General features: G+C 39.2%; 1 protein-coding gene across 1 annotated transcript in view; it reads right to left on the bottom strand.

Annotated features, from left to right (window-relative positions):
* The window catches only part of LOC149318247 (glypican-5-like), a 514,926-nt gene that overhangs the window by 290,234 nt on the left and 210,874 nt on the right, over positions 1-13,818 (bottom strand). Inside the window, exons 4-6 of the mRNA XM_089508317.1 lie at positions 10,722-10,855; positions 7,147-7,206; positions 4,362-4,487 (exon numbers count right to left, since the gene is read on the bottom strand). Of these exons, the coding sequence (XP_089364443.1) occupies positions 4,362-4,487; positions 7,147-7,206; positions 10,722-10,855 (320 nt within the window). The remainder of the gene's footprint in view (positions 1-4,361; positions 4,488-7,146; positions 7,207-10,721; positions 10,856-13,818) is intronic.

Raw genomic sequence — 13,818 nt, 5'->3', positions numbered from 1 at the left:
ACCAAGGGGAAAACCCGGTACCAATTATCCCAGGTTAAGTGGGGGTTTGGGCAGCCCCTCCCAAAACTTAATTGGGTGCATTCAGGATGCATGTGAATGACAGAGGTTCAATTCGGATTCATCCTGGATTATTTTCACCTTCTGAATAGCCCATTGATCAGATACAAGTGTCCATCTGAAATTTTATACCTTTATCCACTTTCCCCTTTGGCTATATTTTCAATATGATGGGTTTTAATGTTTTTCACTAGGTGTCACTTTGGTACTATAGGAACGGCTGACAGCTTTGTTGTGAGAGAATCAAAAAACAAACAAAACAAAACCCTAAATTAAACTAAATCACACTAAACCATTAATTCTCTGGAGAGATCCTGGGAAATGGCCAGTCCTTCATTAATTCTCTGTGGTAGAGAGGATCTTTTTCAATTCTGTGAGAAGAGACTCTTACTTTACACAAACAAGCCACCAGAGAGGAAATCCAGAATAAAGTTGTGCCAGCAGTGTTGGTTTAATGATGCCTCACTCTTATAAGCTAAATAGACAGCCTTGCATACTGTATCTCTAGCAAAGCTAGGGAATGTTATATTAACAGAGCTGTGGAAAGAACATAAAAACAACATGGTCACTGGAAGTTTCAGGTAGTTGTGGTTAAGTTCAGGCACTGGTAGTAAAAAAAAGTAGGTTTTCTCAACTCAGATCTATACTGGGCTAGGAAAACACATTGTCATATGACTGCTGAGACCATGCTTGCTTAAAGTATCTCTGTTGCTTTTATTATTCAGAGTCAGCATGATGGAGTGTTGGACTAGGATTCTGTGAGTCCATGGCTCAAATCTTGCTCAGCCATGGAAATCCACTAGCTGATCCTAGACATCCTCTCTTGGGCTAAGAGGAATGCAATGGCAAAACTCGTCTGAATAAATCTTGGCAAGGAAACCTTATGGAAGGGTTGCCATAAGTTGGAGTTAACTTTAAGGTACTTAACAATAACAACAATCTATTATGGAGTTCAGGCAATTGTCTCCATGGGGGTGGGAGAGGGAGTCTTGTTCACTTAAATCTATTTTTATTTAAATATACCACGTTTCAAGAGAATATTTTTATTACACTTTAGCTGCTATTTATTAAGTATGTTTACACTATTCTTTTTTTAAAAAAAATACAAAATGCTTTGTTTTTAGTTTGAAAGTAACCATTTTGCAAGCTTTTAAGATTTTAGATGCCTGATCAGAATGTCCTACTGCTGTGTATCTCACCTCACTCTCAACTAGCCAATAACTTTTTGTGAAACAATCCTTTGTCTCCACAAATTGTCTTTTCCCAGTAAGGTAAGAAGAACAATAAATGAATCTGAAACAAATAAATCTAGAAATAATTCCTTAAGATCTATAAACAGAATGCACAGCAAGAAAGCATGCACAAAGAGTGCCAAATGTAAACACTCAAAAGCTTTCCATGCTGTGATGCCATCAGGGACAGAAATGATCTTTGCAAAAGTTACAAAGGTCAGACAGTGTTTGTTACATTTATGTGGTTGACTCTGTCTTGTCAAGTTTAGAACTGGATTTGGAACAAGCTAAAATCAGTTCAGCATGAAGTCTTAAGATAGGACGTTTATCTATGCCATTTCATCCTAGCCTCTTGCTTTGTGAAAAGGAAATAGGGTGTATATAGTGGGACGGCATGCTCTCTCTTCCAGGGAGAACCTGAGAGCTATAGCAGGCCCATAAACCCTGGCCACCTTTTAAAAAATATCAGGCCCAAACCTACACAAGGAGGATTATGAGAAATTAAAATAATAGCTAGTGTAAACCACCAAGCATTGGCATAGCTGTGTTCACCAAGTGACTGTACTAGAATCTACCTGTGAAGGAGAAGACCCAACACATTGCACTGTCCTTTAATAAATGCTGCCCTCTCATTCTGTGAATTTCTTCACAGTTCTGTGATCAGATTTTATCATAATTAAGAATTACATCAGCTCTGACCTTGATCATAGCAAACACTGACCTGATTCCCTTTCAACTATAGCTTGCAAATAATGGTTTGGCATTAACTATAATTAAGGGGCCATGTTACATTGATACTTCTGTAGCTTGTCTCTATGACTGCATAATCCAAAGGGTTATGTTTACACTTGTCTGTCTCTTCTATAAAATACTGGGGTCATTCTCACTGGCAGGATGAATCGCTTCGTGATTTGCTCCTGCCTCGGTTTGGAAAGCGATTTCAAAAGACCGCTAGTTCTCATTATGAAAGGGGTTTTTCCCTTACCCTGTGTGAATGTGGTGTTGTTTTTTTGAGGCGACTGACAGCACCGCTTTAAGCACCCTTGTCAATCGTAAGCTCAGCTTGGAAATTGAGGGGGGGGGGTGTAGGCTGAGAGAGAGTGTTCTGAGGCTGAGAGAGTGTGACAAGGAGTATGGCAATGGAGCAAGGGAAGGCAGGAGGGAGTGGAGAAGAGGAGGAGGAGGAGTTGGAGGCAAGGCTGGGAAGGGAGCTTGGGGCTGGAGAAGGGAAATCGTCAGGCTGGGAAGGGAGGAGGATGACGGAAATGGAGGGCACCAGGACCGAGGGGGGCCTGTGAGAAGGAGGTCAGGGCATGTTTTCTTTTCTTTCTTTTCTTTTCTTTTTTGTTGTAAATACAATTAAGCGATATAGTGGTTTAGCACCTTTGCAAGTTGTTGCTAAACCATTCTGTCGCTTAAGCGCTCAGTTTTCTTTTTTTCTTTTTAAAGGAACTAAACATCACACCAATAATAACACAACAGCACTGGGGGGGGTGACATCTCCCCAAAAATGAGGAGGGATGGTAAAAACCCCTCTGCCATCAGTCCCTCCCCTCCAGAATATGGTGATTCCAATGTTTCGTTTCCACTTCCTAAACAAGCTTTGGAATCGCGTTTTTTCAAAAGAACCTCTTTTTAGCTGGTGTCTGGAAAAACTGATTCTTTTGCCTTTGCTTCACTTCATCATGACAGATTACATCACAACATGACAGGAACCGGTTTCAGATGGGAACTAGGGTCATTTAATTCGCTCAGCAATCCGATTCTTTTTATAGTGGGAATGGAGCCACTGTTGACTTTTTCATAGAATCAGTTTGTTTTAAGCCAAATCAACAGCCCTGAATCTGTTTTTCAAAATGTTTTAAAATTATATTTAATTAATTGCTATATTTATTATAATTTATTTAACAGATTTTAAGTATCATAATTGATTTTAACTGTGTTCTGTGTTAATCCATGCTGTGATCCAGTGTGCCTTGGATCCCCTCCATTGGGAAAGATGGAATGTTAAATAAAAAGTAAAATTGTAACATTATCTCTTTTCTAGTTCTGGTGAACAATAAGGGTCCAGTAACCACGACCAATTTGCCCAATATTACCAGCAGAAACCAAAGTTTAGCAGCTAAACAATATAATGTTCTCACTTTTAATCTCTTATACAAAATGAAATATCCTGTGTTATAAAATCAACTGTGAATATTCAAATCTTCTCAGAAATCACTGTACTGTCTATGTTCACACAGTGATCAGATTGAATATCAAAGTGTTGAAAATAAAGGAAATGACAAAAACAGCCAATTATGTTTACTTATCTACTTTATTCATCTCTAAACCTTTGTCTTCTATTTATACCTAAAAAACGGAGTTCACTGAAAGCAGCCGTTTGCCAAAATGTGAAAACCAACACACATCAAAAATAAAGAAATGTTAACTAACCAAATGAAATGAATAGCTTACAAAGATGAGATAACAGCCAAAGATTTGATCTTTGGAACTTATCCTCAAGCATTCATCAACATACACTGCCCTCCATAAGGCAGAAGAAACATTCCTTTCAGCAACAACTCTGTGATCCAGGAAGACCAGCAATAAGGACACACAATATTTAGAACTACATATTTAATCAACAGCAAAGGGTTTTATTGTACCAACTGAATATGGTGCAAACTGACAGATTTTAAGCCACAGTTTTTCTCAATTAATTGAGCCACCGGGGACTGAATGACAAAACGAGTCTTAAGTGTACATAACTGCTTTTGCCCCAGCAAACAAACTACTTGGAGATAATTATCAATGAAACCTATTTCCAAAAGATAAATCAGTGTGCAGAAGCAAATTAATTCCAATTACATACACACAAGGAGTAGCTGCTGCCTCTTTGTTTAGCAGCCTGGATAGTACATGTTTTGGTATCCTCAATCCAGAAATCGACCGCAGCACAATTAAAATAATAACAGTTTTTAAAATCCATATACTGTAAAGCATGCATCCCTCTTTGGAAAGCTGAGCAGAAAAATAGTAAAGATTAACATGCAAGTCATGCACAGTAAGAACATTACTTTTCACAATTACCTTTCTACAACATCCTCGCCATTCCAGCAAGTTGAACTGTCTTTCATCACTAGATCTCCCTCACAGAGCCTTTCTGTTAAAGAGGCATAAAGAGTTCTGGATCGTTTCATGTAGGTGATGAATTCCCTAGAATTTAGAAACACAATATTAAAACAGAACAATAATTATAGAAAATTGACATACTGCTTACTGGTATAATCATGTGTATAACATCTTTACTTTTGAGCAACAGGTAAGCTCTATAACAACACTAGCATATTCAAGACCTAACCATTAAAAACAAAAGCATTTGCTATAAATCTACAGTACTATAAGATTATGGCAGTGAAAAACAGCTTTTGGAAGGGATAGTTTTCAGCAGAGGAATTGAAGAGATGCTTTATTCTCCTTTTTACTCTTCCTCTTTTCTGCTGAAAATTCTCATTTTGATTTTCTTTCTCCTACTTCTGAGATCCAAATTGAAATTTGCCCTTGCAAACACCTGTCTGGAATCTCCAGGTAGGAGGCTGTCTAGAGAAAGTTAGAGCAGACAAGTGATGGGTGGAGAAAAGGTTAAGCATTTCTTCATCTATTACTGCTCTACATTTCAAAATATGCACATCTACATATGGAATTATTTTATGCAATTTATAAATAGTTTCTAAACTGAAACAGCATTTGCATGCAATGCTAAACCAAAATGGAGTGCTAAATACACCCATGTTTTCCACTCTCCTCTCCTCCTCACATGTAATGGGAGGAAGAAGAAATTAGAATCCTGGTTATGTTCAAACCAGGAACTAGGTTTTAAAAGGAATTGTAGTTTGTTAAACTAGCAGATCTTGACTAGCATTCCTTTTAAATCATGGCCAGGAAGAGTTCTGCCTGTAAAGACCCAAAGTTCACCTCCAACACCCCTCCTCCAGGCCTTTTCCAATTTCCTGGGCCCCTAATGCCAGTTCTGGACTTTGCTTGAAAATGGCCAATAATTTCCCCTTCCCAGGGCCCCATGTAACAACAAGCCACGAATCTGATAAAATAAAAGTAAATTCTTGATTTAGTATTTTCTTTGTTGGACTAGATATGGGAAGCAAATGGTGAAACAGAAAGTTTCAGATTTTGCATGGGCTAACTCCTGTTAATGAATGTAGCACTATGCCATGGTTTTTAATACAGTGTACAAATAGTTCCTTAATTTACCCAGGAAAGACTAGGGCAGAATCTAGTATTGTATGAAGGCTTTTCCTGCTAAAACCCAGATTCTTAATTTTAACTCTACTACAACCATCAGATAGTGATTGCAGGTTTGCAGTTTTTAAAAAAAAAAATGGAGAAAGTTCTGTAATGTTGCAGTTAATTTCTAATTGTGCTGGCCAAATGGCTGTAATAAAGTCTGTTTGTTTGTTAATTTCTAATTCATAACTGCTCTAGGCAGTTGAAAACATGTCAACAGAGATGCTAGTTCATCATTTACATTGGCATTGCAAGAGCAAATTCATCATTGAAGTTGGACTGTCATTTTTATGTGCAAGAGAACACACCTGGTGGTAATGGCTAGGTTTGCAATTTGTGATTTAAAAATAAAATGTTTCTGTCAGGGAGAAGTTTAGTGACATTCTAAGAGCAGACCCTGGATTATATTTGCGTTAAGTGACCTAAAAGATATTATCAGCAACTACTGAGACATCCTGTTTAGTCCTAGTTTTCCTTTATATTCCAACACTAAAGCAAGAAACAGTATTCTAAAAGGTCCTAAGAGGTAATACTCATTGGTAACATGAGTATCCAAGAAGTTGTGTTATAGAAGATTGTCTAATTCCTCTTTGGAAGGATCCCTCTCTGCGTGCAAGATGGTATCTATGACACTCCTTTTTTGGAGCAGCTTTCTTAAACATGTGTGTATCCCTTACTGTGCTAGACAGCTTTAATTGAAATTATAATTTCTTCTAGGCCAGCCCTAGAACTAAGCAGCAACATCCAAACAACTGATTTTAAACAACAAGAAAAAAGTAGGACATGATAGTAAATATATTATTATAGCAGTTTTACTGACAAAAGGCACTTGCAGGCTAGTCTCCCTCTACTTCCAAAAGAACGTAGGCAGCTTTAGTACTAGGCTTGTTACTTTGACTTGAGAAGGAAAGTGCACTATATTTTGTTTGCCCCAAGGAGCAAAATCTCCTGAGTCATTCCCATCCACATGGAAAATCAAATCTGGCTTGGAAGGGAGGGAGCAACTGAGCACTTTAACAGCATGATAGGAAAGGAAGCTATAGATCTCACATTTAATACCCAGAATGAAATCATACTGAATACTGAGTTTTATTTACTTTCCCTTCACCCCCAAAATAGTAGACAGCACATATCCTGGGCATGTGTTCAACAGTCTCAGTTTAAATACCTAATTTTGAAACTGAAGCTCAGATGCCTCACTTTAAAATTAAATTCAAACAAATAGTTCTATCTTTTCTTTGTTTTCTTTTCCATTAAAAATGTCAGTTCTGGCAGATAAGGAATGGGAAATGTATGGTCTTCCAGATGTTGTTGGATGGAAATTCCCATTGTTTCACAACTGGCTATCTTGGATATAGCTGACTCAAGTTGCAATCTAATACCATCTTGAGAGTCACATGTTCCCTATCCCTGATGGAAATCATTGAATCTGGGTTACGGAATTAATCTGAAAGGTATCTTATGATAACTTTGAACAAACTTTTCTATTTTTAGAATGGAACCAAAAGCCTTAATGTTTGTAAAGCTAATTTCATGAAGAGACAATAGCATGTTGGCTTCTTTTCATTCTTACCGGGACATTTTTTTCAAACTTCTGGATTTGTCATTCTTTGAAGCTTTCAGAGGCAGAGAACTGGATTGGGCCAGGGAGAATAGTCAGAAGAGTGGGGAGAGAAGAGGAACACAGGCAAATGAAGAAAGAAATGAGAAACAAAAAGTAATAAATTATTTGAAAGAAAAGATAATTAAGAACATGCACAGGATTAAACCAGAAAAGAATAAATGCAATTGAATGCGTTTCAACCTAAACATATATACATATATGTCTTAAAAGAAGCACACAGTCCATCCTTAGTTTAATTATGGCAAGAATGTACTGTTTTCTCCTTAATGATTTAAACACAAAAAAGAAAATGTATCTTTTTTTCCACACAAAAAGCTAATGAATATTATAAAATGAAGGTTTAAAATGCTAAAAGTAACTGTATGTATTTGTCATATCCAAATGTCACATAAAGAAGAGTTATTGTACACATATGTGAACAAAGCATAAGAAATTATTTATGGATGAGAAGCACACACCGAAATGCTTAAGAGAGAAAAGCATTCATTTTCAGGGACATAAAATACTAAATCCAATGGCTAGTCCCAATCAGAGAACTGGGAAGGTGGAGAAATAATAAATAAACGATTATAGCGCTCTAAGAGGAGCCAAATATATATATCAAGTATGCCAAAATCTTCAGTTTCAATCTATGGCATCCTCATTTTGGGGAAGATCACTATGGGAAAAAGTAGAAAGTTGATGCCAGTCAGAGTGGACCACAGTGTCCTAAATGTACCAATACTTTGAGTGAAAAGAAGCTTCCTTTGTTCCTATCAAAGCACTGGAATACAGATGTCATAGAAGAACCATTCAAAACACCTTAAGTTCATAAGTGTATTTTAAAGAAATTGGTTCCCAGAAGCCACTGTGGGAAAACCTATGAAAAATGGAGGCATGTAATGGTAAAAATATCTCATACTGTTTTAAGTTAAAAAGAGAGCCACAGGTAATAAAATTACAGTGAAATCTCCATGTTGTATTACTGCAGCTGTTCCCTTCTCCAGTTAAAGTTCAAATGCTTTGCTTTTGAACAGAATACATGCCCAGACAGTTTTTAGTGGCAGGATATATTAAAGTGGAGCTCAGATATCACTGCCAAAGGTCTTGTGTTTTCAGATAACATGAACTAGGTTTATGCTTTTCTAAAAAAATAAAATAAAGCAACAATAAAACCCGCATTTATTGATTACGATGTGGGTTCCACAGATGTAACGTGGCAGCCCTGGGTGTTCCAGCTAGAATCGCCAAATTTTGTAATTTGTCATTTGTTCTTGTGTTGGAATCTTCATCTAAGAGAACAATGGTCCAAAACACACTGCAGAAATAATCCATTTTGAGATTGCTTTAACTGCCCTAGCTCAGTGCTAGGGAATTTTGGGAACTGTAGTTTTATGAGACATTTAGCCTTCTCTGGCAGAAAACTCTGATGCCACAATAAACTACAATGCCCAGGATTCACTAACACTGAGCCAGGGCAATTAAACTGCCTCAGACTGGATTATTTCTGCACTGTGTTTTGGACCCATATTTCTAGTGTTGCATTTCTGAATTGCCTTTGGTGAAGAGGGGCAGAGGAAAGCTCCTCACATATGCTGGATATGTGCAGTATTGAATATACATGCATAGGATTAACTAAAAATCATGCAGTTTTCATGCAAGTTTCAGCCATGGCAGCATTGTTCCCAGACAGGTAGGTTTTGCAAAGTTTAAAAGGTATCAGGAGGGGGGGGGAATAGATGGTGATAAAATAGAAAACTGGTATCAGTGCAGGCTCAACAGCAACAAAGGAAGAGGAGACAGGAGAAAAGTGAAATGCTTACCAATCTGAAACTGATTACATCACCATCTTGGAAAATGATAGGGAAACAAAGCTGTTCTATTCTTTTATATTCCTCATTGAATGTTGTTAACTAGTTAATTGCCCATCTGGTTTGTCAGAGATGTCAACTGACTACAGCTCCATCTTGAACTATTGAATATTTAACCAGTTTATGCCTCAGGCCCTCATTATGTAACTGAATGTTATGACAGTTCCTTACATTATCATGGTATTTGTTCCAGGACTTTGTATTCAAGGGCATTTCACTTGTGAAGGGATTTCAACACACTGGAGGTCCATGGTCTGAGCAAGAACAGCACTCTAACCCAACATTTTACAATGAGATGCTCCTCCCTGCTTAAACCACAGCATCTCTCTAGTGGTACTTTGACTGGCCTCAAACAAACTATGTTGCACATTGCTGTCCGAATTCAAAATTGGACCTTTTGAATGAATGGCCATTGTTGAAGTAGGCATTACTTCAACATTGTTGTCACTAAACAACTGAACAACAGTTGATGAATAACATGGAGCAGATGATTACACTGCTCTGTTCAGTGAATCTGTACACATACTGGTGGACTCTTTCAAGCTAACTGGATTTAGCCTGGAGTTCCAGAAAAGAAAAAAAGGAAAGAAAAAAAAAAGAACTCCAGAAGATAAACTGATCTCTCTGCAGAATGCCTTTAGGCTAATCTGATACTTCATTTAAGCTCAGCCCACAGCTGTACACATACAGTGTTAACATACCAATGAAGCACACACCCAGGCTACAGTTCCCTGTTGTGCTGAAAATGGTCCACTCTAAACTATGTTTATGGAAAGAGTCCTTCTGTGAACTGTAGAGCCTTTTATGAAGCAGCAGAAAAGGTAATTTTTTTTTAGGGGGGGGAGATCCTACTTTCTTTGCAGCCCATGTAACATTGCTGATGCCCTTCTCAAGAGCCAGGACCCAATTCCTGATTTAAACTGAAGTAAATGGGGGTTTCACTAGTGTAATCCACTTTGCTGGATTTTATATAAGCAGGCAGCCAAGAATGTATTCAGTGCCAGGATGTATCTTCTATAAACTTTCCCTTCTCTACTTTCAGAATAGAAGCTGGACAGCACCCAAGTACAGCTATGCCACCCAAAAGAAACAGCCAGGAGTATAATACAGGTGCTGTCCAGCTGCCATTGTACAAAAAGGAGCAAACTTCACTCTCCCAGACTCCCAGTGTAAGTATACTGATGAAGCATTATGTTCTGCTAGCACCAAAGAAGATTTTAGACCATGGGCATGGGCATGAAGACTACAGAAATGAGGCAGAATTGGCTAAAAGTGGCTCTTCCATTAGTCGGTGCAAGAACTACACTTTCCATGAGCAGAACTCAACGTACAGGATCTCTGAATCTAGCAGAGTGTGCCATATGAATAAGTTCTTAGCTCACAAAGTATCATGTTTAAAACTTGTCACATACTGGTACAATGTAAAACACAACCTTCTCAATTAGATGGGGTAAGGGAAAGCAGGGTTCAAGTGCATATGACTTACTTATTTAATTTACAATTCTGATTAGGAGTCTTCTGAAATTTATTATCTGAGTGAGTGACTATATAATGAAAATGAGTGCTGGAAAGTACAACCCTAGTTGCCAGAAAAACTGGATAACAAAAATGAGTATAACTTTGGGAAACTCCAACTCAAGACATTAGGAGGAAAGGTGGAGTCATCAGGATTACCTCCTTTTATTGCTTAGAGAAGCCGAATGTGCCATTGTGAGAGATGGTGTCTCAATTATTTCCTTGGCTTGAACTATGTTGTCTGGTAAAGGTTTCACATCCTTCTTTTCAGGCTGTCCACACACTTTATCCACCTGCAACAAGAAGGGAGGAGGTAAGGGTAAAAACCTACACATTAAAATCATACTTTACATCTTTTAAAATGAGTATCACTAGGGAAAATCTCCCCAGTCCTTACGTGAGGGGCACTTACATATGGAGAAGATAACATCAGAATTGTCATTGCTGCTCTGTACTTTCATTCAGAATCCCACTAACTTGAAATCCATAAATCTAATGAGGAAAAAAATCACAACACAAACACTACCATGACAGTGTCCTTCTTCCATAAGAGCATGAGTAAGATTGTTACAGCCAAAGGCAGTGCTAATAGTAGCAAGCCAGCCCAATTCATTTTTGTTACTATATTTTTATGCTTCCTTTCTTCCTTCAAGACACCCAAGGTGTTTTATATAATGCATTTATTCCTCTCCATGTTTTCCTCAAAACTCAGTGAGGAAGGTTAGTGGATCGCCCAAAGTCACTTCATGGCTGAGTGAAGACTAGAACCTGGATTTCCAGCATGACAATCCAGTAGTCTATCCACAACAATGCACTGATCTCAAGGAAAGAGCCTAAGATGAAGGTTCTGTTTCAGTCCTCTCTGAGTCTCAAAAAGGCCTTGATACATTAACATGTTAAGCATGAAGTTTATAGGACATAAATTCCAGGTGTAGAGAACTTACCAGGGATAGATAATAGGAATGAGTATCAAGTCAATCACTTGCAATTTATCTGTGTGACTGTAAACATAATTGTAGAAGGGAGTCAGCATGGAGTAATGGTTTGAGAGCTGAACTATACCTCTGGAGCCAGGGTTCAAATCCTTGCTTGGCCATGAAAACCCACTGGTAACCTTGGACAAGTCATGCTCTCACTCTCAGAGGAGGACAATGGTTTGATAGGTTTAACTTAGGGTTTTTGTAAGTTGGGAATTACTTGAAGGCACACAACAACAATCAAGAATATAGTGGTGATGTCAACTACTACAGAGAAAACAATAACAACTACAACAACAATACCATATGCATAACCTGTACTCAGGACAAGAAACTACAGTTAGGACAGAATACAGGGAAACTGAATGGTTTCCATTTGGAAAGGCAGTCAGGTAAGGCTATATTCTATCACCCTAACTGTTTAACATGTATGCTGAAAACGCCATATATAAGGCAGGGCTAGAATGAGAGGAAGACTTTCTTGTTGGAAGGAATACCAACTATTTAAGATATGCAGGCGACACCATACTTCTAGCAGAAAACAGCAAAGACTTGAAATGATTCTGAAGGAAGTCAAGGAAAAAAGTGCAAAGGCAGGATTACAAATGAACATTAAGAAAACAAAAGCAATTACCATAGATGGTTTAAAGTAGATGATGAAGACATTGTGATAGTTCAAGATCTGTCATATCTTGGCCCAGTCATTAATCAGAATGGAGTCTGCAGTCAAGAAATCAGATGAAGACTAGGACTTGGAATGGCCAACAGGAAGGGGCTAGATATTCCCCTGAAGTTTAAAGACAGATAATTGAATACTTAAGTTAGGATTTTCCTTGACACCATATTTCCCATGATTGTGAAAGGTGGACAGTGAAGAAAAGTGATAGGAAGATAATTAACTTATTTGAAATGAGTTGCTAGAGAAGAGCTCTGAGACCCGTTACAAATGGGCCTAAAAGTGTGTGCTCTGTGCGTGCTAGGGTTAGAAAGGGGTGTCCTTTCCAGACACCCCCAACCCTAGCACGCGCGGATCGTGCACAAAATGGCGGTGGCTGTTCCACACGGCCACCGCCATTACGACGTCACGACCGCACCACCTCTATACAGGGCGGCGCGGATGTGACGTCGTCACGCCGCGCCAGGGCGCATAGTGTGCCCCTTCCCCAGCTGCAAAAGGAGCTCCGAAACGGAGCTCCTTTTGCTGTTTGCGTCGCTGGGCGCAGCCTTCAGATGGCTGTGCCCAGCGACGCAGAGGAGAAAGGGGCCAAGTGTCCCCTTTCTTCTCCACCCCGCCGCCGCGGGGTGTCCTTGGGGCTTGAAGCCCCAAGGACACCCCTTTCCAGGCTGCGGGGAAGGGGCCTTTTGCCGCTTCCCCACAGCCTGGAAAGTGGCCGATTGGGGCCTCAGCAGCTGCTGCTCTGGCCACTGAGGCCCTGATCCAGCTGGGAAAGGAGCGGGTGCAGGCCGCCGCTTTTCCGCGGTCTGTAACCTGCCTGAATCTCACAGCATTTGAAAGCCCAATCCTCAGCATGAAAAACCCTGACTGCATAAAAATATTTTACCTGCCATGTAAGAAGAGACGGCACGGGGCCATCTAGGCCTTTCTAGGGAGGGAGTTCCAAAGTCTGGGAGTAGCCACCAAGAAGGTCCTCTCCCTTGTTCCACCAAATGAACCTGAGAGGTTAGCCAGATTGAAAAAAGGGCCTCTATGGATTATCATAAAGCTCTAATGGGCTCATAAAGGGAGACAGTGTCCTTCAGATAACCAGACCACATAGGGTAGAATTCAGAACCAAAGGACTCACTCCACAGAACCCTAGCCCCTTGTACCCCTTGAGCTTCTTGAACCCAAGCTCCAAGGGTACAGCTGGCAGGAAGCAAGGAGGAGGCGACTACAAGCAGAAAACAGCTGTAAAAAACAGCATATGCTTAATTTCAATTGTTAGTAGAGTAAACAAACTGAATCAGTGGGAATGTGGTAAGCCAAAAGTTATGTAAACTTCATTGATTGAATGAATATCTGATTTGTATTGGCAAATGAATTTAGGCTGGAGTAAAGGAAGTCTGGAATCAAGACTATAGTGGTGATGTCAATTACTATAGACAAAACAGCAATAGTTGAGGAATAAAGCCCATCACTTAAGTGTGTTGTTGTTCTTGTTGTGTGCATTCAAGTTGTTTGAGTTATGGTGACCCTAAGGTGAACCTATCACAATGTTTTCTTGACAAATTTCTTCAAAGAGGGTTTGCCACTGCCATCCTCTGAGGCTGAGAGTGTA

The sequence above is a fragment of the Sceloporus occidentalis genome, unplaced genomic scaffold, assembly GCF_023333645.1.
Source record: "Sceloporus occidentalis isolate IW3139 unplaced genomic scaffold, rSceOcc1.0.p SCAF_2, whole genome shotgun sequence".
NCBI lineage: Eukaryota > Metazoa > Chordata > Lepidosauria > Squamata > Phrynosomatidae > Sceloporus > Sceloporus occidentalis.
This window is presented reverse-complemented; position numbering and strand designations above follow the sequence as displayed.